Source organism: Panthera onca, chromosome B3, assembly GCF_046562875.1.
Source record: "Panthera onca isolate mPanOnc1 chromosome B3, mPanOnc1 haplotype 2, whole genome shotgun sequence".
Taxonomy (NCBI): domain Eukaryota; kingdom Metazoa; phylum Chordata; class Mammalia; order Carnivora; family Felidae; genus Panthera; species Panthera onca.
Window position 1 is genome coordinate 98,017,377 of NC_138344.1, and position 26,201 is coordinate 98,043,577.

Here is a 26,201-nt window from a genome sequence, read left to right on the forward strand (position 1 = left end):
ATACTACCTTATAAACATTGTTCCATGTTTTCCCATAGTTATCACAGTCACTAATTTAAAAGGTGATCATTCTCCATTATATTTATTGACAATTGTTTATTTACTTAACTATTCCACTGTTCTTAGATACAACATTATCTAATTATAAAGTCAATAGTCCCCCTGCTAAAATCATTTAAACAATATTGATAGAGAAAACTTTAAGCCTTTAGTTTATTCTTCTTTTGGAATTTTCTCCTAGAGATCAATTCTTAGGAGTAAGATCTGTTACTGTTCTTGAGTTGTTTCATCAAGTGGTCTTTCATTGTATAGTGATCACGTGAATACTCCAATTTCCCCGGATGCCTAACTGCTCCGTGTCTTGGATAACTATTTTGGAGATATTACAAAGTTTCACTTCGTTTCTCATTATCAGTTGGATTTATATTTAAAGATTCCTAGTGAGATTCAGCTACCTACCTCTATGCAATGGCAGGGGAAGTGCAGTGTTTGGACATAAGCAGTCCCAGGTGTGAATCCTGGTTCTGCCTCTAGCCATTTGGGTGACCAAGAACTAGTTACCTAAACCCTCAGACTCAATTTCTTTATCTATAAAATGGGGATAACACCTACCTTTTAGGGACTATTGTGAGGATTAAAGAACATTTTCCATTTTTGTCCCCCTTTTCTCTTTGCCTATCATTGCAATTCATTTCATTTGAAATTATATTTTCGTATTCCTTCCTCATACATCCACTTGGGGCTTGGCAATGGTTTCACAGAATCAGGCAATCTGTTTATTTTTGATTGGTATTAACTCTTTGTTCATATTTAATATAAATATCTTCCCATTATTTGACTCCTCTGCTACAATTCTGTGTAGACCTTCTGTTCTCAAGGGAATTCTTGAAACAGACATTTACTATGTACCAAGATACTTTAATATGTCATTTCACATATTCTTCCAACGATCCTGAAGATAGCCACTAGTGTTTTTCACTTTTCAGAATAATATTTACATATTCGGATGTTTAGTGGCTTGCTCAAGGTCACACAGCCAGTAAGGGGCACAGCCGGGGTGTGAGCAGGCTGTCTGACCCTGCTCTGCCCCCGCCTCGCTCCTTTCCTTTTGAGGCTGACCTTCTCACATTTGAAGCCAGGCAGCAGATTTCATCTATTCCCTGCTTATGAAACCATCACAACTAGTTTTATGGAAGTGTTGAGGAGGTTATACCACCTTTTCTGTTTACACCCCCTAATTAAAATGGTAACAGCTCCTTTGTCATCTAGGTGCTGAGTGACGGTGGCTTTCATGTCCTGTCTGTGGACTACAGAGGTATGTGTTAAGAACAGTATATAAAGACTTTTCAATAAGCAGGAGGGCTTTTGATGGCCCCGGTTTTGGAGGTAGTGATTCTGTGCTTGTCTTTCCTTACTTCCAGGGTTCGGGGACTCCACAGGGAAGCCCACAGAGGAGGGGCTGACTGCAGATGCTATTTGTGTCTATGAGTGGACCAAGGCGAGAAGTGGTACCACCCCTGTGTGTCTCTGGGGCCACTCTCTGGGTACAGGGTAAGTGGGGTCTGAAGATGGCTTTAGGTGGGTCCTTAGGACTTTGGTGTCATATCAAAGGCAGCAGTGAACAGAAGAAGGAGCACTGAGCCAGGAGAGGGGGCTCTGGTTTCTCTCACATCCCACATGTGGCTAGAGACAATTGCCATCGCAGATGCTAGTTTGTAATGCACGGGAGGGTGTAGCTCTATGGTCATCTGTGACACTGAAACCCATTCCAGAACTCTCCTTGAGAGTTTTAAAGAAAAGGATTCTTAATTTAGGGCCACTGGAACTCCTTGAAATCCTATGCGAAATTTTGTGTCTGTGTTCTAGCGGAGGGTCCAGAGCTTTCATCAGATGCTCATATTGGATGTCTGTACTGTTTACTTGACTGTTAAGTTACTGCTTCACAAATGTACTAATTTTCATTGCTTTACAGAGTTGCAACCAATGCCGCAAAAGTACTGGAAGAGAAAGGTACCATAAAATGCTCACACGTTATTTCTTAGCTGGGGGTGGGAAAGTAAACACTGTGCACGTTCAGAACACAGAGATACCTCAAGCACCCCAACCTGAGACAGTTTCTGATAGTGTAATAAGCTTTTTTTTTTCTATTTAATACAAAATAACAGTTGCTCTTCAAGATCATGAAATTAAAAGTAAATGCTGAGGAACAGTTAAAATTACCTTTGAAAAAGCCCTCACTGTGAAGTAAATGTTACTATGGAGTAATTTGGATTATAGGGGAGGAAAAAATACATTTATGAAATAACAAGCAGGACTTGCTTGCTGCAGCCCTTCTTCCATCACGTTTATGTCAGTGTTTCCCAAAGTGTTCTGACAGCTGCCTGTATCAGAATCCCCAGAGGTGCTTGTTATAAACACACAGTTCCTGGATCCTAGCTGTTTTCATGAATTAGAATCTCTGTGAATAGGACAAGGGGATTTTGATGTACGTTAAAAGCACGTAATCTCTTGCGTTATATCTTAAACCTAACTTGTCAATACAGGTCAGGTTGAGTTACATAACATTTGAAAGCAAGTCACCTGCTATACGCAGTCTTAGTTATGGAAATAAAGCAGATATTATTTCCTGCTCCTCTAAGTTCTCATAGCTCCCTGCACACACTTCCTGCACAGTGTTGATGATGCTGTATTTATCTGACCTAAATTCTCACACAAATGAGTACTTCACTTCTTAGATAAGCAATGACCTTAGAACACTTTAATTCCATTTACATTCCTGACTTATGAACTCTTGCTATCATGTATTTTAATTTCCTCTTTATTACTCGCTCCATAAAACATTACTATTCTTATAGTATGTAGTCAGTATTTAGATTTACCCTTTTCTTTGCTTTTTACTACTTATAGCATTTCTGTGCTTTCATTTGGGATTTTTGTTCTGCCTGTCTGTGGTGAAGAATTCTCTCAGTTTGGGCCTGAAAATATCTTTATTTTATCTTCATTTTTGAAGGATATTTCCATTGGGCATACTTGGTTGGTAGTTATTTTATTTCAATACTTTGAAGACATCATCCATTTTGTTCTGGCTTTCACTATTCCATTGGGAAGTCAGCTTCCAGTCTTACTCCTTAATTTGAAGATAATGTTTACTTTTTCTTCTGGTTATTTTGAGATTCTTTTTGTCTTTGGTTTTCAGCATTTTTACTGTGATTTTCCTAGGTGTGGGTTTCCTAGTACTTATCCTGCTTGGGGTTCATAATACCTCTGAACTCTGGCTTGATGTTCATCCATTTTGGAAAATTGGTCATTATATCTTCAAATATTGTGCCTACCTCATTTTTCATCTTCTCTCCCCCCGGGACTATAATTATATGTATTTTTTTAGATCTGTTCCCATGTCCTGTATGTTTCCAATATTCTTTTCTGGGTTTTCCAGACATTTTTCTATTTGTGCTCTAGTTTATTTTTATTTTTTTAATTTTTTAAAAATGTCTATTCATTTTTGAGAGACACAGAGAGACAGAGTATGAGTGGGGGAAGAGCAGAGAGAGAGAGAGGGAGACACAGAATCTGAAGCAGGCTTTAGGCTGTGAGCTTTCAGCACAGACCCTGATGCGGGCCTCAAACTCACAAACCTCAAGATCATGACGTGAGCCAAAGTCAGACACAACTGACTGAGACACCTAGGTGCTCCTGTGCTCCAGTTTAAATATTTTCTTTTGACATAGTACACTGTTTACTATGTAATACCAAATTTTATTAAATATTAAAATTTTAATAAATATTTTACTATATTACAGTTTATTTACAAGTTATTTTAAAGTCCATATATCATAATGCCAATATCTAGTTCCTTTGTTGATCTGTTTCTGTTATCTGTTGTTGTTGTTTTGTATTTTTGGTCTCTTTATGTTTTTGTTTTTATTTGTTGTATGCCTAGTTATTTTTGATTAAATGTAGACATTGTTTATGGAAATTGTAAAGGTGATTTGAGGGACTAGGGATAATATTCCAGACAAAGTTACTTTTCTTCTGAAAGGCAGTTAAAATAGAGGGGAGATCACCTTAATTCAATCAGAAATTGAGCTGATTTGAAGCTGGGCTTCAGTCTTTATGACAGCTGGTCTGTTTCTAGTTCACCATTACTCCCAGGGTGTAGTCCTTTGAAGTCCCAACAAAAGTCTGAGAAATTTCTTGAGCCCTCCTTCTTGTCAGATTCTGAACTCTAATTTTTGTCCTTTTGATCCTGTGGGAATGCTGAAAGTTCTCTCTAGATCTAAGCCTCTATGAGCAGCCACCACTGTTGCTTTCAAAGTTTCAACTGCTTTGAGGGGAAAAGCAGCTCAAAATCTTGTGGCTGTTTTTCTTTTGTTATTGGCTCTCAAAATCTCATTGATTTAGTAGCTCTGAGATGCCTTCAAACATACACATATACATATAGTAGCCCTCCCTTATCCATGGGGAGTATGTTCCAAGACCTACAATGGATGCCTGAAACCACAGATAATACCAAACCCTATATATACTATGTTTTTCGTATATGTATATACTTATGATAAGCTTTTTTGAAAAAATTTTTTTAATGTTTATTTTTGAGAGACACACAGAGTATGTGGGACATGGGGGAGGGGCAGAGAGATGGAGACACAGAATCCGAAGCAGGCTCCAGGGTCTGAGCTGTCAGCACAGAGCCCGAGGCAGGGCTCAAACCCACGATCTGTGAGAGCATGACCTGAGCCAAAGTTGGATGCTTAACCGACTGAGCCACCCAGGTGCCCCTGATAAAGTTTAATTTATAAATTAGGCACAGGACACCTGGGTGCCCCAGTTGGTTGAACTTCTGAGTCTTGATTTTGGCTCAGGTTATGATCTCCTCGTTCATGGGATTAAGCCCCACATGGGATTCTCTGCCCCTATCCTACTTGCACTCTCTCTCTCTCAAAATATAAATTAGGCACAGTAAGAGATTAATAATAACACACTAACATATATAACAGTATACTATAATAAAAGTTATATGACTATGGTCTTTCTTAAAACATTGTACTGTATTCAGTTCCTGTGATGATGTGAGGTGATAAAATGCCTACACGATGAAGTGAGGCAAATGATGTAGGCATTGTGTAGTGTTAGGCTACTACTGACCTTCTGATAATATGACTGAAGCAGGATTATCTCCTTCTGGACCATACTTGACTGCAGGTAACTGAAACTGCAGAAAGTGAAATTGTGGATAAAGGGGGACTACTGTGTACCTATACAAATTCATATCCCCGTCTAACACACATTTTCTCATTGTTCTTAGAGGGAGTGTTGGCTAAAACAACCTAGTAAGCATCTAGTACTTTCTAAACAATGAGCTGCAGAACAATCTCCCTTCCTATAGTACTTTGCTTTCTTAAATTATCTAAGTCATGAAAATGTGGTTTTATGTTTTAGAAGAAGGTAATGGTTTTCAATTATCATGTGCATAGAAATCTCTTGGGGTGGGGGTGCTTGTTAAAAATGAGCATTCTTGGGGGTGCCTGGGTGGCTCAGTTGGTTGGGCACCTGACTTCTGCTCAGGTCATGATCTCATGGTTTGTGAGTTTGAGCCCTGCATCGGGCTCTGTTCTGACAGCTCAAAGCCTGGAGCCTGCTTCAGATTCTGTGTCTTCCTCTCTCTCTGACCCTTTCCGGCTCACATTCTGCCTCTCTCTCAAAAAAAAAAAAATAAATTAATAAATAAAAATAAGAATAAACAATAAAAAATAAATGAGCACTCTTGGGGCACCTGGGTGACTCAGTCAGTTAAGCATCCAACTCTTGATCTCAGCTCAGGTCTTGATCTCAGGGTTGTGAGTTCAAACCCTGCCCTGGGCTCCATGCTGGGTATGAAGCCTACTTAAAAAAGTGTGCATTCTCCACCCCTCTCCTTCGAGATTTTGACTGACTCAAGTCTAGTGTGGAGTCCAGGAATCTGCATTATTAATAAGCTTCACAAATAATTTTGGCATAGGCAATTCATGTACAAGACCTCAGAACTCCTTATTTAAGAAAGGTAGTATTTATATATGATAGAGGAGTTACTTCTTTTTTATTATTTTCAAGGATTCCCAGTTGATGCTATTATCCTGGAGGCTCCATTTACCAACATATGGGTTGCAACTATCAATTATCCCTTGTTAAAGGTGAGTCTCTGATTCATCTTCACAAGATGTTAAAGTGTTTCCAAAGCTATTTCCACACACTTATGCTTATTAACCATTTTCTGGTATTATATGTTTCTAAGTTATTCTAACCTAAGACAAGTTATTAGCCAGTTGCTATTGAAGGAGGGCACAATGCTTTTGGATTTTCTAGTTCTTTTCTTTTCTTCTAATAAATTGAGATAGTGGCTTATTAAGGGCCAAAGTTTTTTTCTTCCTCTTCCACTAACTGTATCTTGTATCATGTAGTTTTTTAAATAGACTTGACTTAGGTTAGTTTATTACACTTTCTTTTTAAGGTGATAACATGCCTCTCATACATCATTTTTAGCCCTATTATTGTCAGCCATATATTTTTCATTATTTTATGATTAAAAAAAAAAGTCTTTAGAGAATTCAAGGAAACTACCAAATGGTTTTATCCCAAGTAGAGAAGACAAACTTCCCAAGAAGATAGACTTCTATCCCAAGTAGAGAAGACAAACTTCCCAAGAAGATAAAGTTTAAAGAATTGGGCAACAAAGTGTCATTTTTAAACCTGTCATGTAGATTATCCTAATTTAATATTTTCATTATTAATTTCATAATTCCATGCCTAATGTTCAATTGCTTAGAGTCATGCCTCCATATAAATGTTAGTAAATGAGACAGAGAAAGAGAGTGGTAGGATTCTCAGAGGGGATACATGACAACATGATCCAAATTTTTAGATTGTTGGTTAATGTCAGAAGGCATTTTAAGGGTACTTTAATTCAACTGCCTACTTTTGGAATTTTTTTTTTTTTTTTTTACAATAAATCACCATAGAACTTTCTGAATTTGCTTAACTATTTCTGGAGAAGGTAGCTCATTACTTCCTGGGACAGCTAGTTCACAGAACCACATAATCTTGAGAATAACTGTATTACAAACTCCATCTCAATATAGGAATCTTCCCATTAATAGATGATACTGAATGCTGAATAATTTAAGATACAATAAAACACTTCCAATTGGTTTTAGACAATTAAATATTCATCTTAAGGTAACCACTAATGAGCATTTATTATATTACTCTAATTACTAATAAATTCACTAACTTGTAAGTATAATTCAGGTACAATCTTTCCATGTACTTTTGTTTCTTTATTGAAATTCTAATTTTGAAATCTAATAGGGAAACACACAATTTAACAAATAATTATGAACAGAACATCCATGTAACTAACACTTAAGTCTAGAAATTAGTATCACTAGTACCCCAGAAGTCTCCTGTATGACATTTCCCAATCCAATAAGGCTCACCTTAGATATACAGTCCTTACACTGAGTTTTATGGTCATCATATCCAAGCTTCTCTTTATAGTGTTATTGCCTATGTGTGCCTCTCTGAGCCATATAATTTTATATAATTTAATTTATAACTTATATATTATATAAATATATAATTTGTATAACATTGAACATAATACCAAATAGTATATCATCGTATAAATACACTATACTTCATTGACCTGTTGTTTATGGACATTTGAGTTGCTTTCTCTTTGGGGTAATTAATAAAGTTGTTATGAATGTTCTTGAACATGTATTCTGCAAACGTGTATATGCTTCACTGAAGTATATACCCTAGGAGTAGAATTGTTGGATAGTAAGATATGCATATGTTCAGCTTTAGTAATTACAGTGCTAAACAGTTTTCCAAGGTGACTTTACTACTTTACTCTCCCACCTGTTGTGTGTGAGCATTCCAGTTGCTTCATATCCTTGCCCTTGTATGTATATCTCATTGTATTTCCCTTATGACTAATGAAGGTGGGCATTTTTTGAAGTTTATTAGTCATTTAGATATCATCTCTTGTAAGATACTTGTTTATGTCTTTGCTCCTTTTTAAATTGTCTTTTTTTATTTGTAAGATAAGTTTTTTTTATAGGATAACTCATTAGAAAATTATTTGTACTGCAAGTATATTTGCTTATTTTGCCTTTTTTACTCCCTGAATGATATCTTATGATGAAGAGATGTTCCTAAATTTAATGTAGACCAGTTTATCAACTATTTTTTACGGTTAATATTTTTAAGAAAAGTGTCCTGCCTAATAAAACTCTGGTTACCAAAGATTATGAAGATATTCTTCTATGCTATCTTACAGAAATTCTGTTTTACCTTTTACATTTACAGCTATAATTTACAGGTGGGTTTTGTATATGTACGAGGCAGTCCATGTGGATATCCAGTTTTGGTTTCATATCATTTACTAAACAAACCTTCCCTACCAACTCTACAGAGCCAATGTTTGCATATATCAGGGCTTAATATATATGGATCTGTTGGTAGATTCTCATTTTTCTCCCTTGTCTATCTGTCCATTCTTATATGAATACTGCAATCTCTTATGTACTATAGCTGTATAATATAGGTTTTTGTAACTGCTTCAGCTTTTTCCTTCTTATTGAATATTTGTCTTGACTATTCTTGATCCTTTGTATTTTGACATACATTTTGGTATATGCTTACCAATTTCTATAAAAAACATCCCAGGATTTTGACTGGAATTGCATTAGGTCTATAACATGGGTGAATTGATACTTTTCTAATATTGAATCTTCCAATTTATGAACATGGTATTTATAAATTTATGTTGACTGATTGAGGTTTTCTTAATTTTAGTTTTAGGTCAGGTTCTCCTAGAAGCAGAACCTATGGCAGAGATTTGATGTCACAATTTATTGAGAGAGTACCATAAAGGAGAAGCCTGCAAGGTCATTTGAATGAGGGTTGTAGGATAGGGAAGGGGAAAGAGCAGAACAAGATGTAACTTCAGGTAAAGTGTAGCTTTGGTCTAATCCACATGGGACTCTAAGCTGCGAATTAACAGGGGTGGTTGTTTCTGTTATCCCCAGGGTCAGAGGATAGGTTGGAGGAAGGTGACATAACCTTCTAGGGGTGATGGCTTTGGTTATCCAAGGCTAAGGAGAAGGGAGACAGCCAGTGTTTATAGCAAGAATTATTTTTTAGTCTTTTCAAAGAACCAACTCAGACTTTGTTGATTACCTATGCTGAATGTTTTCTATTTTATTAATTTCTGGTTTTACCTGAATTATTCCCTTTCTTCTGTTTTCTTTAGATTCAATTTATTATTTTAAAAGTTTCTAGGGATGCCTGGGTGGCTCAGTCGGTTTTAAGCACACAACTTTTGATTTTTGCTCATTCATGATCTCATGGTCATGGGATCAAGCCCTGTGTTAGGCCCACCCAGTGCAGAGACTCAAAACAAATAAACTTTAAACAAAATTTAAAAAGTTTCTAAGATGGTACTTGAATAATTTATTTCAGTATTTCCTCTTTTCTAATTTATTCATGAAGGCATACTCCACTGAAGCCACCCTTCAGCTGCATCCCACATTTTCAAATGTATTTTAATTGTTATTCAGTTCAAAATATTTTATAATATTGTGACTTTCGGGGCGCCTGGGTGGCTCAGTCGGTTACGCGTCCGACTTCAGCTCAGGTCACGATCTCACGGTCGGTGAGTTCGAGCCCCGCGTCGGGCTCTGGGCTGATGGCTCAGAGCCTGGGGCCTGCTTCCGATTCTGTCTCCCTCTTTCTCTGCCCCTCCCCTGCTCATGCTCTGTCTCTCTGTCTCAAAAAAAAAAAAAAAAAAAAAAAAAAAAAAAAAATTGTGACTTTCTTGACCTATGGGTTATTCACAAGTATATTTTGTAATTTTGATACATTTGGGGATTTGGTTATGTTTGGCATTGATTTCTAGCTTAATTCTATCATGATCTGAGATTTCTCTCTGTACGATTTCAGTTTTTGAAATTTATTCAGACTTGCTTTATGTCCCAACATATGGCCAATTTTGGTATATGTTCCATATGCTTGTAAAGAATATGTTCCGTTTTTGGCATAGTGTTCTATTTATGTCAATTAGGTCAAGATTACTCATGCTATTCAATTCTTCTATATTCTCACTGATTTTTCTCACTGGTTGTTTTATTGGTTACCCAGGGAAGAGTATTACAATGTCTCATCATCATCATTGTGGAGTTATTTCTATTCTAGTTCTGTCAATCTTTGCTTTAGCTTTTTTAAGGGTATGTTATTAGGAACATACATCTAGTAATAATTTAATTTTATATCTTCCATGTGAAATCGATCCTTTTTTTTATCATGAAATATCCCTTTTGTTGATTAATAATGCTTCTTGACTTAAAGTCAACTTTGTCCATGTCCGATATTAATACACCTTTGTTTTGAATAGTGTTTGCATGATGTATCATTTTCTATTCCTTGACCTTCAACGTTTCTGAATTCTTGTATTTAACATATATCTCATCAGCAGCATGTAGTGGGGTTTTGATTTCTTTTCCAGTACCACAACCCTTGTCTGTTAATTGTAGTAGTCTAGTTAACTTAATGTGGTTATGATATATTTAGGTTTAAATCTACTTTCTTACTATGTTCTTTTCTATTTGTGTCATCTGTTTCTATTTGTGTTCTTTTGTCTCTACTGTTTTGCTTTCCCTGACTTGCCTGCTGTGTCTCCAGGGGAAAAGTGGTGTTGAATGTCAGTTTCACCTCTCTGAGATTCCCTCCTCTCTGGGATCTAGACCACTCAAGACCTCACTGCCTTGGTAGGTCTCTGACATCTTCACAGAAAGGTTTTTAAAATATTTTTTTTCCAGCTTTTCTAGCTGTCTTGGGCAAAAGGCTTGGTTTGTAACAATTCTATTATTAGAAATGGGGAATCTCCTAATATTTTTAAGTTTGGAATTTAATTAAAAATGTCATATAACCTTAGTTTAATAGGTACATTTATGGTTTAGAAATGTAGGAGTTCTGTAGTATCACGTTGTCTTTAAGAACCACAGCTCTGGCGTCAGACTTGCTGGCTTGATTTCCAGGGCTGTCGTGTAACAGCTGTATAATCTTGGACTAATTGCTTTTAAGGACTAAACACTTTATCTATAAAATGGGGGTAATAATAACCTATTCCAGATTACTGTGATAACTAGATAAATTAACATATGAAAAGCATCTATAATATAATAGTTCCCAGGACAAAGTAAGCACTGAGTGACCATTAACTATTTTTGTATCAGTGGAGTGCCTTTACTCTGAATATGACTGTTAAATAAGAACATGTAGGTGGCGTGAGACATACAAATAGAGTGAAAGGCATGGGTCCTCACTCCCAAGAACTTCCTGTCTAGTTGGGGAGACAGGAAATTAATAGTGGGTATAAAACAATGACAGGGATTTCCATATGTCACTTTGGAATCAATTTCATTACTCAAAATAGGAAGGCAGCGTGACACGGTGGAAAAAACAGCATGGGCTATGGAGCCAGACAGATTTGGGTTGAAATTTGGCTTCTGCCACTAACCAATTATGACCTTGGTAAGTTATTAACCTGCTCTGAGTTTTCCCATTTTTATATAATGGGGTTGATACTGCCTACACTTGTTTAGAAGATTACATTAAGTAAGATAATCATTGCAAAGTACCCAGCTGCTGGTGGGCACTCAACCAATGTGTGTTCCCCCCTTCCCATGTTTTCTATTGCAAAGTAGATTAAGGTAAGTGCTAGTGTGGGATCCAGAACAATAATTTCAGGGAAGGAAGAATTCAGGGAAGAGAAGGGTTTCGTGTGCAGGTATGGTCAGTGAAGGCCATAAGATAGGATCTAAGTTCCTTTCTTGAAGGTAAGGGAGAACAGTTAGCAAACACAGAGGGGAGGGGAGAATGTGAACCAAAGCACGTTGTGGAATGGGGCAACTGTGTGTTATAAAATACCTGAGAGTCATATAAGGCTTCCATGAAATATCTTGCATACTTGTCATCCTTTTAAATCCTCATAGCAACTCTCTGAGTTTGGCATCACTGCCTCTACTTAGGAGCTGAGTGAAATGGCGGCTCAGAGGCTTCCCCAGCTGTCACACACCCTATAAGAAGAGGAAATGGGACTCAATCCTACATCTTCTAACTCTAGGCAGACAGACTGGAATTGTGCAGCCTTTGGAATGAAAGATTGTGGCCAGATGTGGATGGGCTTGCAGTCAAGATAGAAGTTCCTTGTTTTAAGTAGCTTGTGTGGTAATGCCAAAGCTTTGTGACAGTACGTTTTGCATAACTGGTCTTTTAAGGATATTTATTTGGTGGCATTCCAGAAGACAGGAGGCAGGAAGACCAATTAGGGGCCCATCACTGTAGTCTGGGCTAGAGGGGATGGTGTGACCGCTGAGTCTCAAGAGTCTAAGTCTCCTTACCTCTGGCTGGTAAGGAATAGTGGGAGTAGATTGACTTGGGCCTGCTTTCTTTTTATGCCTTTGGACTTTGAGATGAACTGCTGAAGGGCTTCTCTTACTGAATTTCCCTCAGAGGAGTCCTGATCCCAGGGGTGGCAGAATCAGACGACAAACACAAAAGAAAAGAAAACAAAACAAGAAATCTTGCCCTTAGTTATGGGTAAGAGGAGGGAAAAGGAAGAAGGGACATGAGAGGGTGTATTAGGATCTCCAGGTTGCACCTGAATGCAAATCACTTGCCATGAGACCATGCAAGAAATGCAAGCCAAACAAATCCCATGAAAACATGGAAGTTTCCTGAAAACAGCAGGACTACACCAAAATTGTGAAGCAGACGTTTGTCTGTACTGGACCCAGCGTACCTTTTCTGTACCACTTTCTCTATAGTGACGGGAATTATTTTTTAAAATCAGGAAACCACATTTTTTTTAAGTTCATTATATTTAGAAAGATGCTGTTCTCTATCACTACAGTTCATAGCAAGAGACTACAGTAAATGATTTATGCTAGCTGGCAACTCTAATTTCTCCATACCATAAAGGGGCAGTGATATGCATAACCTAAAAATTGCTTCTACAGTGAATATCCTTCTTTTCTTTTTTAAACTGTGAAGCAGTTGTTTGTCTTTCCTGGCCCCAGCCTCCCTATGCTGTACTCATCTCCTTCCTTTGGCAATGCCCCATTTATTACATTGCTCTTTCCTCCCCACTCCCCTCGTAGGCACAATGGAGGAATACATGTGATACTTTTCTGGCCTTTTCTCTTAGCAAATCTATTCCAAGGAATAAAATCTGAACGAAATTCAAGTCACACTAAGATGAAAATGACAGATAATAGCTTACCGTTTACGCCAGGGATATTTGCACAGTAGATTCATTCCATCTTTAGCAAGTAGGTACCGAGCGTCTGCTAGGTACCGGGAACTTTTCTAGGTTCTGGGAATACCACCGGTTGGAAGAAAATGGTGGCCTGACCTCCTAGGAAGTATATATACTTGCTGGAGAGACAGAGAGAAGGCAAGTACACAATAAGCTGATTCTCAGGAGTGAGTAGTGCTGTGACAGGGAGTGACTGGTGGTGGGGAAGCGGGGGGTAGGGAAAACCTCTCTTAACTGTCATCTGACATGAGACTTGCATGATAAGGGGCTGTCATGGGAAAATCTGGAGGTCTTGAGTTGAGGGAAAAGATAGGCAGGGGTCCTGAGATGGGCTCAAGCCTGATATATTCCAGGAACGGAAGGCAGCAGGGCCTGAGGGTGGACAGGAGTGGGCTTAGTGAGAGGGCAGAGACACAGCAGCCACATTCTGTAAAGCCTCGAAGGCCAAGGTAGTGCCTTTCGAAAATGTGAAACAAAAGAGTGATATGACACAAACTGCACATCAAAACTACCACCTTGGCTTCCCCATGGGAAGTGGATTATAGCAGCCTGAGGCTAGAAGCAGGGAGCCACAACAGACTGCTGGCACAATCCAAACAAGAGGAGAAGGGTAGATTATGCTGGGTGACAGTGGGAATGGAGAGAAATGAATGCATTGGGGATACAGTTTGGGGGTAGGGTTAGAATTTTGTGACAAAGGTACAATATTGCTCAGGGTTCCTGTCTTTTCCTCATATTCAGTTGAGATGGATGTTTTTTAGGACATGTAAACGAATTTACTTATTGATTTAATAACAATGTGGTAAAAGCTAATTAGGCTAGCCTTCTATTTACTATAATTTGCCACTGAAGAGGAAATTCAGTATGTTTAGAATGATAATTTTTATATTTGGAGTCCTGTGGTCATTGTTAAAACCTAAATTGCCCTTTTAAAGCACTGCAACATTAAATTTTATTCAACAGTTTCTAATGTTTAAATCCTTTAAAAAATTATCTATGTATTGCATACTTTCATCAGAATGTTTGACTAATCAGAATATTCTGTTTCACACCTAAACCAGTAAATTATGTTCACCATAGAAGCAATTTTTAGATTATGCATATCACTGCTTCTTTACAAGCGTGAAGAAAAAGAGTTAGGGGTGCTATTTGTATTTTAAAGAAAGATAGGAAGCAAAAACAACAAACGTTAACAGTGATTATCTGTGGATGGTGGGGATTATGTGTGATTTGTTTCTCCTTTCTTCCTTTTGGTATATTCCAATTTTCCTACAATGACACGAGTTACTTTTAAATTCATGAGGTTTTTTTTTTTTTTTAAAGTTTATTATATGTAGTAAGTTGCTATTGTCTACATTACTAAAATTCATGTAGGAAACTAACAAATGACACAGATATAGGCCATGTTTTAATTTTTTTTCCTTTAAAAAAATAGATTTACCGGAAACTTCCAGGATTTTTACGCATGCTTATGGATGCCCTGAGAAAAGACAAAATAGTCTTCCCTAATGATGAAAAGTAAGCTAATGATGAAAATATGTCATTACTATATCTGTGGGATTCTGGGAGGGGGTTAACTATCATGTGACTTACTGAATGGGTAGATGAGAATTTTTAGATGGGCTAACGTGTCCACAAATATTTAGTATTTGATATTTTTCCTCATGTCTGATTTTATAACTTCACCAATTCAGTACTTTCTCTGAAGTCATAAAGGGAGTTGTAGATTTAGGGTCTATCAGAAATCAGGACCTTTTAGGGGCGCCTGGGTGGCACAGTCGGTTAAGCGTCCGACTTCAGCCAGGTCACGATCTCGCGGTCTGTGAGTTTGAGCCCCGCGTCAGGCTCTGGGCTGATGGCTCGGAGCCTGGAGCCTGTTTCCGATTCTGTGTCTCCCTCTTTCTCTGCCCCTCCCCCGTTCATGCTCTGTCTCTCTCTGTCCCAAAAAAAAAAAAAAAAAAAAAAAAAAAAAAAACACAACAACGTTGAAAAAAAAAAAAGAAATCAGGACCTTTTAAAAGGAGCTCTGGGGTCTAGCCTAACATTACTTGGTCTAATGACCAAAATTTGGCAGGTTAGCTCTTGCAGCTGGAGAAGGTAAGAGTGCCTCCAAATGGGCCGTTGTTATCAGTCCTTTCTCTATGTCAGCACAACTGAGGGATCTAACCTTCCCAGGAGTAACAGTGAGTCACTGGGATGGGGTAGATGAGTATCAGAATTTGGGGAGTACTGTTTGAGAAAGTTGCTAGAGTGAGGAACAAGTCTTCTTCCTGCTGTAGCCTTTCTGAATTACTAAATCAGGAGGTTGACCAGGAAGCTGATTAAACTTGTTGATCACGTGTCCATCTGTACATTTATGGGGGAAAGTAAAACATTGCTACAAAGAGTTCTTTTTAGTCCTGTGGTGGTTCTTGTTATTTTTGGGTTTTGAGTTGTTTTATTTTCTTTTATATGGTCTTTTAATTACAATATTCCAGAAATTATGAAATAAGGTAGAATAAAGAAAAAGATTAGGTCCTTTTAAGTATAAAAATTCAGTGTTTTTAGTATTTTTCTTCTTCATTATTTTAAAAAATCACATAGAAATAAGTTAAATTAATTAAATACTTAATTAAATTGTCTGAGTAAACAGAAGAGAGATAATCTTGCCTGGAAAGAAACAGTTACTATATGAAGTTTATTATGTACAAAGTTGTGGTTCCTGGGAGAGAAGGAAAGAGAGATCCTGTATTTTAAGGCAAACCTCAAGACTGTTCTTCTTCTACTTGTCCCTAGTGTTAAATCCCTGTCTTCTCCCCTTCTCATCATACATGGTGAGGATGACAACACGGTGCCTTTGGAGTTTGGAAAAAAGGTAAACTAAGCCCAGTGCTGACTGAAACATGCCATGCTTATTTCACTATTCTCTCATCTAGCCACAGTCTGATTAGAGCCCACAGGAGGGTCTCTGACATTATGAGGGACTCTCTCCACCCCTAAATAGCCATGCTGCCTGGCGTATACAAGAAGCATTAGTGTGTTGTGCTACTTAGCTGAAGGTGTGTTTGTGGTGGACCCTGGTTCCTCATCCATGCATCTGCAGGTATAGAAAGATCCCAGGCCGCTATGGGAACCTCCATGTAGTCTCTCCCACAGCAGCTCTAAAAATGGGATGTCAATAAACAGAGATGGTCTGTTGCAGTTCCTGTCCCCATGCAGGGAGGGTGTTGGCGGAGAAGGATGACGACCCGTCAGTGTTTCGCGTGAGCTGTGCAGCTTTCAGTTCCTCAGTTGTAGAGGCAACCAGCTGGGGGGAGGGAGTGGAGACTCCCTCGTCTCTGACTTAATGGGACTACCTCCCCAAGATGGCTGCTTCTGTACCCTCTTAGGAAAATTAAACTAGAAAAACACCACCTTTGATTGTCAGCCTTTGAGTCTCGGTCTTTCTGTCCCGTGCAGCTCTATGAAATTGCACATAATGCATACAGGAACAAAGAGAGGGTCAAGATGGTGATCTTTCCTCCTGGTTTCCAACACAACTTGCTCTGTAAAAGCCCCATGCTGTTAAAAACTGTGAGGTAAGAGTTGCTTTACTAAATGTGATTATTTTTCCCTTCAAGGCAATTAGGGCTGCTCTGGCTTACTTAGACAAGGAAGTAGAGAAGGCATGTGAGCTGACCTAGGTCCTTTTTTTTTTTGCAGAGATTTCCTGAGCAAGCAGTGGGCATGAGGGCTGAGAGGGATGGAAATCTACAGTGAAGACTTGGTCTGAACACCACCGATGATATATATTTTTTATGGGAAACTGCACCGGGCTGCTTGGATGAGCTGAAGTCACTGACATTTCTACAAGTCACCTGCCATTTTAGTAAGGAGGGAAAGCATGGATGCTAGGTGTTATTGAAAGTTTTCATTTACCTTATCTCAGTTTACTTTGTGGAACAAACTGAAACCTCACTGTAGAGAATCAGAATTGGTAAAATTTGGATCCCATCTAAAAATGTGCAGTTATTAAACATCCTGGGGATATTTATGAATAAGGTGGTCTGTGGTTGGGACTTAAAAGTGTAGGAAAGGTGCTCCGATGTAGTTAAATACCTTGTTTTAGTTTAGTAAATTTAAATGGAATTAAAACATTTCAAGTATTTCCTAGCTTTTTGAATAGCACTGGGAAAAGTTCTAGCATGCTACTCAATCTGCCATCAAATAACAAGTTTTGGCACTCATGCAGCTCTTGTAAATTGACACTTTATTTTTAGCCCTAATACAGTCTTATACTTTCTTCCCAATGCCCAGAAATTCTTAGATTATTTGCTAACAAAACAAAACAAAATCAAAGAATGTTGTAAAAGTGTTTAAATCCAGTAAGAAGCTATTTTTTTTCTAGAGACATTTTACAACTTACTTTCCATTGGCTTTGTTCACCCCATTGCTAGATTCACTGGATAGGGAAATCTTGAGATCTGAAGGCTCCATGTTCCAAATGTCCCTGGCATATTCCTTAATTGTTCGGTCACTAGAGAATTTCCCTGCAGCAGCTATGTTTTTGAGTACCATTGTGTTCCAGGCCTTTGGATTCTGTAAACAACACATACATATATATGGCCCACAGCCTGAGTGCCCATCAAACTTTATGACAAACGCTAGGCCAAGTATACCCAAGCACATTTCATGGAGAAAATGACAAGAGTAAGTTGTAGTGAATCATAAATATATTTCTTTCATGGCTGAGAGCTAGATAGGGCAGATTGTGCTTTTCTCCTATTTAGAATATATTTAAGAGTGAAAAAAAAGTATTTTTCATTTTAAGAGAAATCATGGATATAAATTCCCTAATTGGTAATTGTTGCTATGGTTACAGTGTTCTGGCATGCAAGCCATATTTCCCATGCTTTTATTTTTTATTTTACCTCCCTTTAGACAGAACATTCATTGTTTGCTAGATGCCATGTCAAGAGATTTAACCTGTGGCTGACATCATAGTTTGAAAAACTCTAGAATGACAGCTATCATGCAGCAAATAATCTAATGGGAGAATGTATTGACCTACTTCTCTTTTTTTGTTTTTTCTGAAGGAAGATGCTCCAGTAGATTTATACTGAATCCCAAATGTTCCATTGGGATTTCAAAACAGGATCAATTAAGGCCTTACCCTTAATAAAATATATAATATCCAAATTTTATAATTTTTATACAAAAGAATACAAGAAGCTATTTATTTTACACTCTCATGATATTGTAAAGAACTCTGAAAGTTCATTAAAAATGACCAGAGCATGATTCAAAGCCATTAGCAATGTATCATAAGCATTTAGAAGAAAAACTAAAACTTCCATTATTCCACAAGTACTGCAAAACAGAGTCTAAAATCAGTTTATTCAGGCTTTGAAAACTTACTAAAATAAGAGGAAAATAAAAACCTTTTTTCACTTTTTTAAACTATTTAAATTTATAATGAATAGACTTCCCAACATGTTTCTAAGCCTAACAATATGATTATTGTTAAGAGTAAAAACTGCAATTTGTACAAATGAACAAGAAAGACTGAACCAAATGCAGGGCCTTGAGATAGGCATCTTTGGATATGGGCCAGAACATTAGCAAAGAGGTCCATTGTGCAAAACTGACATTCACATGTCCTTGCCCTTGTTCATATTTTCCTGTCTTGCTCTATTTATATTTCTTTTCCTCTGTAGCCATTCTACACATAGCATGAGTTGAGATCAAGAGGAAAGAGCTTGAGTTGGCCACTTTCTTTCACCTGTTTTGAGTTCTTGGAGGCAGGTAGTGAGCCACTCAGCTTAAGGACTGCCCTTCCTTGCTTAGAGCCATTAGCTGGAATTTACTGTGGTCTGTACATTTTTGGGGGACTGGATATGATTCTACCAGAAGATAAGGTCTGTAAAGCAGCATGGGCTTTAATCTTATTTTAAAACCCCAATGGGACCCATGGGATAACTGTAGGAACTACCTGTCACCTGTTTTGGGAAAGGAATAGAAAGAAATGTTAGTGAAGCATGTTTTTGTTGAAAGTAGTCAGTCATGTGTCCAAAGGGCAGGAGAAAATTCTATGGAAACTTGCTGTTCTGCTGTATAAAGGCTTTTGAATTAAAGGGCAAAAATGGAGACTATATGAGCGAGGGAAACGATGCCCAGAAAGCTCAAGGGCATCAACCTCAAAACCATCCTGGAGTCCTGGCACAGAGCCAGTCTCCTGTATCTACTCTTCTGTAGTTCCAGCAATTACTGAAAGTCTTTCTTATCAGAGATGATCAACCTCTCTATATTTACTAAATTTCCATTTTTACTAGCATTTACTAAATGCTCCTAGAGGGCTAGGCTATTTGAAGATGTATAACCTTGCATGTGAAGGGTTACTCACATGGCTCTAGCTTTTTTTTTTTTTTTTCTTTTTAATAAAGCCCAGTCTTTCTTGTTCCTTTCTTTTCCTTTTTAAAATTCAAACATGAAACCTCCCCTCTTTCTATATATTTGTATCGTACAGATAGCCCCACTCCATGGGTAGTCCAGGAGAGGTACTTATTGTGCAATTTTCCTGGACTACGGGTCAGTCCTTGACCTAATTAACTGAGGCTCAGCCTGAGAATCATCTTAACAAGTTTTCAGACACTGATGGTGATCCCACCCATTACTGGGTCACCATCTCTCAGAGTGGGGCTGGCAGCCGTGTTTTGGAGAAGTTGCTCCCGGTGACTGTGATGCACACTTTTGGTGGTGAGCTCTAGTCCAGTGCCTGCCACCAAGGAGTCCCCAAAGCCTCTCTGTCAAATCAACGAGTTGGTAAAATGCATATTTAACTTGGCTTTATAATCTTAGCTTCCAGGCCATGCCTGCTATATGGTGGGTGTTCAATAAATACTGAATTGTGATATTTTTACTTGAATATTAAAAAATTCACAATTACTACTTACATGTCAAATCTCAGCCTCTGCCTGAATGTGACAAAAGCCAAGTTTTGATTTGAATAACCTAGATAGTTGTCTCACTTCTCTTTTTGGATTGATAATGGGGCCCTATTATTTAGATTTAATAAAAAGAAACAAAAATTTTAACCATAGTAAACTGGGTCCTTTTATAGGTCTCATCAATGTACTTACCATGTACAGCTGGCTGACTTTTTCTTGACACTTGACATAGGCCTCATAGTCTGCAAAGACTTTAAACCTGTTTTTTGTGATTGGAAGGAAAACACAAACCAACAAAAAGCTTCATTAAAATATGTGTGCTAAGATTCCACTTAAAATTCTGTTTTACTTAATGTCAGGTATGGCTGGTTCACCAAACTTACATTTCAATTCACAAGAATTTTAACCAGCTTCAACCTTTATATGGTTCTTTCCACAGATAAGAATGTCAACATATGGATGTTTGTGAAAGCTGGGTATACCAGCAGAAAGAGAAAAAGAATACCAGATTTGTGGGTCTTGTTCTTAAACCTTCCTAGCTTGGTTAGTAGAGAATATCTAATATTTCTTTCTAAGAGTAGGTTAGCTTCTCAGATCACAGAGCATTCTAATTACATGGGTGTGTTACAGCTGGTTTAAGATATTCTTGTCCACTTTTCATGGCTGAAATACCATCTTCTTGTGGGAACTCACCTGTCATGATAAAATAGCATGTTGATTAAGTCTTTGAAGAGGTCCGGCTGTTTGGGAGAAAAGAAGCCATTGTCAATTTGATCAATCACAAGCTTCAGCTCTGGAAGTGCCTCATAATATTCTTTTGCATCATACCTGTGAGATGGGAGTGGGGATGATAAGAAAAAGGTTAAGTTAGTATATGTGATTAACAATACCCTAGACAGGTGACTTCCAGGGAAGATGATGCAACAGGAGGACCCTAAGCTCACCTCGTCCCACAAATACAGCTAGGTAACACCCACATTAGTGTAAATAACCCAGAAAATGACCCAAAAACTGACAGAACAGACTCTCCACAGCTAAATGTATAGAAGAGGCCACGCCAAAGAGGGTGGGAAGAACAGAGACATGGTTGGGAACTAAAGTGACCCATGGGACTGTCTTTAGGAGGGAGGGATGCTGTGGGCATGGAGAGGGTAGAGAGACAGACTCTCACACAGAAGAACCCACATGAGGAAGACAAATCCCCATAACATTTGGCTTTGAAAACCAGAAGTGTTGAATTTTGTGAGTTCTTATAATCAGCGGGGATTACCACCTGGGATTTTAAAAATCAGCAGGCTGGCTCTGGGAGAGCAATAGGAAACCAAGTCCCTGACTTTAAAGAGATAGTACAGTAAACAGCTCTATGGAGATACAGCATGGAAGCAGAAGTTTGAAAAACACCTGAGGTAAACTGGAGGAATGTCAGTTTACTAATTTGAGAGCATGTACTAGAGGGGCAGGGGTCTTTGGGAGGCTTCTCTAGGAACAAAGGAGCTGGTAGGTGCTATTTCCCTTTCCTGTCCCCCAGCCTAGCCACATGGACACCTACAAGAACAACTGCTGTGCCAACACTTGCTCCTTAACTTGCTAACAGTGTGCCCAGCCTCCAGGTTCCCCTGCAGATACATCTCACCAGCCAGTCTTCTGCTCCAGGTCCCCTCCCACAGCAGACCTGTGCAAACCTTGCTGGCACTGCCCACCTTGCCCCCGTGTTCTCCTGTGGTCCTGCTCCCTACAGTATGCTCTTGGCTGGAGCCCATCCAAAGTGGTGCCACAGGCAGGGCAGTGTGCAAGCAGCCCCCAAGGGGGTCAACACTACTCCAAAGTGACTTTTGCCCCAGGGAGAGGGAAAGAGAACCATATACAACAATCCAACTGCAGGCCCAGCAGAGGGCTGGGGGCAGACAGCTGGTCTGACTACAGTCCCCACCCATCAATAAAAGCTTCTCAGGGGACAACAGAGGGAGAGTACATTGCAGCTGCGACTACAGCTCTGGAAAATACCTGGTCTGACTCTACTCAAGCTCAAGGCAGCCCCAGACTGGCCCACTAATGACACAGGGACCAAACCCTGCCCACAACAGGCAAAGAGCCTTGCAGACACCTGAACTGGAGGAAAATGTGGCTCAGCCACAACATAAGGGTGTATGCAATACACACAGGAGATACCCCTGAAGTACCAGGTTCTGGTGAACAGGGGACACTGCACTATAGGGCACTAATGGACCTCTTTTTCACAAGGCCACTACTATCAAGAGTGGGAGATGTAAGTGACTTTCCTAATACATAGAAATAGACACAGAAGGTTAGACAAAACGAAGGACAGAGGAATATGTCCCTAATGAAAGAACAGAACAAAATCACAGCAAGAGACATAGGCAAAATGGAGATAAGTAATATGCCTGACAGAGATTCTAAAGTAATGGTCTTAAGATACTCATGGGAGTTGAGAAGAGTGCAGGACCTCAGTGATACCATTAACAGAGAGAAAACATAAAAAAGCAGCCAGAGATGAAGAACTTAATAACTGAAATTAAAAGCATACTAGATAGAATAAATAGTAGACTAGAGGAAGCAGAAGAAGGGATTAACTTCTTGGAGGACAGAGTAATGAGAAGCATCTTGTAGAACAGATGAGAGAAAAAAAAAATGAAAATAGATTTAGGGAACTTAGTGACTCTATCAAGTGTAATAACATTCACATTATAGGGATCCCAGGAGGAGAAGAGAAAGAAAATGGGACAGAGAATTTATTTGAAGACGAAATAGCTGAAAACTTCCTGAATCTGGCCAAGGAAACAGAAATCCAGATCCAGGATTCACAGAGAGCACCCAACAAAATCAATCCAATGAGGTCCACACCAAGAAACATAGTAATTAAAATGGCAAAAAAATAGTAGTAAAGAGAGAATTTTAAAGGCAGCAAGAGAAAAGAAAACAGTTACATACAAAGGAAACCCCATAGGGCTATCTGCTGACTCTTCAGCAGCAACTTTGCAGGACAGAAGGGAGTGGCATGATATACTCAAGTGCTTAAAGAAAAAAAACACACACACACACACACAGTCAAGAATACTTTATCACTCATTATAGAAGGAGAGATAAAGTTTCCCAAACAAAAGGGGGTTAAAGGAATTTATGACCATTAAACCAGCCCTACAAGTAATGTTAAAAAGGATTCTTTGAGCGGAAAGGAAAGACCATAAGTAGGAGTAAGAAAAGCAGGAAGCACAAAAGCAGTAAAAAAAAGTATATCTATGAAAATCAGTCAAAAGATCCACAAAATGAAAGGATGTAAAGTATGACACCATATACGTAAAATGGAGGGGGGGGGGAGTGGAAAGAGTAAAGAATGGGTTCAAACTTAAGTGACTGAACTTAATAGAGATGGCTACACGTGTAAGATGTTATATACAAACCTAATGGTAACCACAAATCAAAAACCAGTAATAGATATGCAAAAAATAAAAAGGAACCCAAGTATATCATTAAAGAAAGCCAACAAACCACAAGAGAAGAGGACAAGAGAAGAAAGTAACAGAGAAGAACTATAAAAACAACCATGGGGCGCCTGGGTGGTTCAGTTGGTAAGCATCTGACCCTTGGTTTCAGCTCATGTTGTGATCTCATAGTTCATGGGTTCAAGCCCCATGTTGGGCTCCCTGCTGACAGTGCAGAGTCTGCTTGGGATTCTCTCTCTCTCCCCCTTTCTGCCCTATCCCTGCTCATGCTTTCTCTCTCAAAATAAATAAACCTGAAAAAAACAATAACAACCATAAAGCAAGAAACAAAATGGCAATAAGTACATACCTATCAATAATTACTTTGAATGTAAATAGACTGTTCCAATCAAAAGACACAAGATGATGGAATGGACAAAAAAGTAAGACCTATCTAAATGCTCACTACAAGAGACATACTTTACACGTAAAGACACATGTAGATTGAAAGTGAAGACATGGAAGAACATTTATCATGCAAGTGGAAATGAAAAGAAAGGCAGGGTGCAATACTGACAGCAGACAAAATGGACTTTAAAACAAAGTCTGTAAAAAGAGAGAAATACTACATAAGCATAAAGGGAACAATCCAAAGAAGATATAACAATTGTAAAGATTTACGCACCCAACATGGGAATACCCAAATACATAACGTCGCTATTAAGAAACACAGGAAGTAAACAACAGTAATCCAATAATCGTAGGAGACTCTCAAACCACACTTAAATCACTGGATAGAGCATCCAAACAGAAAATCAACAAGGAAACCATGGCTTTGAATGACACATTGGACTAGATGGATCTAACAGATATATTCAGAACATTGCCTCCTAAAACAGCAGAATACACATTTTTTCAAGTGCACATGGAACATTCTCTAGACTAGATCACATGTTAGGCCACAAAATAAGTCTCAATAAATTTAAAAACATTAAAGTCATACCATGCATCTTTTCTGACCATAATGCTTTGAAACTAGAAATGAGCCACAAGAAAATATCTGGAAAAGCACAAATACAAGGAGATTAAATAACATGCTACTAAACAATGAATGGGTCAACCAAGAAATCAAAGAGAATAAAAAATACATGGAGGCAAATGAAAATGAAAATACAGTAATCCAAAATCTTTGGGATGCAGCAAAACTATTTTAAAAGGGAAGTTTAGAGCAATACAGGCCTATATCAAAAAATAAGAAAAATTTCAAAGAATCAACCTAACCTTACATCTAAAGGAGCTAGAAAAAGAAGAGCAAGCAAAGCTCAAAACTATTAGAAGGAAGGACATAATAAAGATCAGAGCAGAAATAAACAATGTAGAAACTAAAATAACCCAACAGAACAGATCAATGAAACCAGGGAATCGTTCTTTGAAAGTATCAACAAAATTGATAACCTTTATCCAGACTCATTAAAAAGAGAGAGAGAGAGAGAGACAGATGACTCAAATAAAATCAGAAATGAAATGAAAGAGGAGAAATACCAACCAATACCACAGAAATACAAAAGATTATAAGAGAATATTATGAAAAATTATATGGCAACAAGTTGGACAACTTAGAAGAAATGGATAAATTCCTAGAAACGTACAAATTCCCAAAAGTGAATCAGACAGAAATAGAAAATTTGAACAGACTGATTACCCACAATGAAATTGATTCAGTAATCAAAAGACTCCGAACAAACAAAAGTCCAGGACCAGATGGCTTTACAGGTGAATTGTACCAAACATTTAATGAAGAGTTAATACCTAATTTTCTCAAACTATTCCAAAAAAATAGAAGATGAAGGAAAGCCTCCAAATTCATTCTATGAGGTCAACATTACCCAAATATGAAAACCAGATGAAGACATTACAAAAAAAGGAGAACTACAGGAGAACTAGTATATCTAGTGAACATAATAGATGCAAAAATCCTCAATAAAGTTATTAGCAAAACAAATCCAACATTATGTTAAAAAAAATCAGTCACCATGATCAAGTGGGATTTATTCCTGGGATGCAAAGATGGTTCAATATTCACAAATCAACCAACAGGATACATCACATCAACAAGAGAAAGGATAAGAACTCCATAAGTCATTTCAATAGATTCAGAGAAAGCATTTGACAAAGTGTACCATCCATTCGTGATAAAAACCCTCAACAAAGTAGATTTAGAGGGAACATACCTCAACATAATAAAGACCTTATACAAAAAACCAACAGCTAACATCATAGTTAGTGGTGAAAAACTGAGAGCTTTTCCCCTAAGATCAGAAACGAGACACTCACCACTTTTCTTCAACACAGTACTGGAAGTCCTAGCCACAGCAGACAACAAAAAAGAAATAAAAGCCATCCAAATTGGTAAGGAAGAAGCAAAACTTTTACTATATTCAGATGACATGATATTACATATAGAAATCCCTAAAAACTCCACTAAAAAACTACTAG

General features: G+C 38.1%; 2 protein-coding genes across 3 annotated transcripts in view; one reads left to right on the plus strand and one right to left on the minus strand.

Annotated features, from left to right (window-relative positions):
* Positions 1-17,327, plus strand: part of ABHD12B (abhydrolase domain containing 12B) — a 29,835-nt gene extending 12,508 nt beyond the window's left edge. For both annotated transcript variants that reach the window (XM_078448254.2, XM_078448253.2), the window contains 8 exons: positions 1,270-1,315; positions 1,422-1,551; positions 1,973-2,010; positions 6,091-6,170; positions 14,796-14,878; positions 16,136-16,214; positions 16,799-16,917; positions 17,042-17,327. In XM_078448254.2, the coding sequence (XP_078304380.2) occupies positions 1,270-1,315; positions 1,422-1,551; positions 1,973-2,010; positions 6,091-6,170; positions 14,796-14,878; positions 16,136-16,214; positions 16,799-16,917; positions 17,042-17,069 (603 nt within the window). In that variant the 3' untranslated portion in view covers positions 17,070-17,327. The remainder of the gene's footprint in view (positions 1-1,269; positions 1,316-1,421; positions 1,552-1,972; positions 2,011-6,090; positions 6,171-14,795; positions 14,879-16,135; positions 16,215-16,798; positions 16,918-17,041) is intronic.
* A 242-nt stretch (positions 17,328-17,569) lies between these two features.
* PYGL (glycogen phosphorylase L) overlaps positions 17,570-26,201 on the minus strand; it is a 43,433-nt gene continuing 34,801 nt past the window's right edge. The window contains exons 18-20 of the mRNA XM_060619820.2: positions 20,959-21,093; positions 20,458-20,524; positions 17,570-17,917 (exon numbers count right to left, since the gene is read on the minus strand). Of these exons, the coding sequence (XP_060475803.1) occupies positions 17,741-17,917; positions 20,458-20,524; positions 20,959-21,093 (379 nt within the window). The 3' untranslated portion in view covers positions 17,570-17,740. The remainder of the gene's footprint in view (positions 17,918-20,457; positions 20,525-20,958; positions 21,094-26,201) is intronic.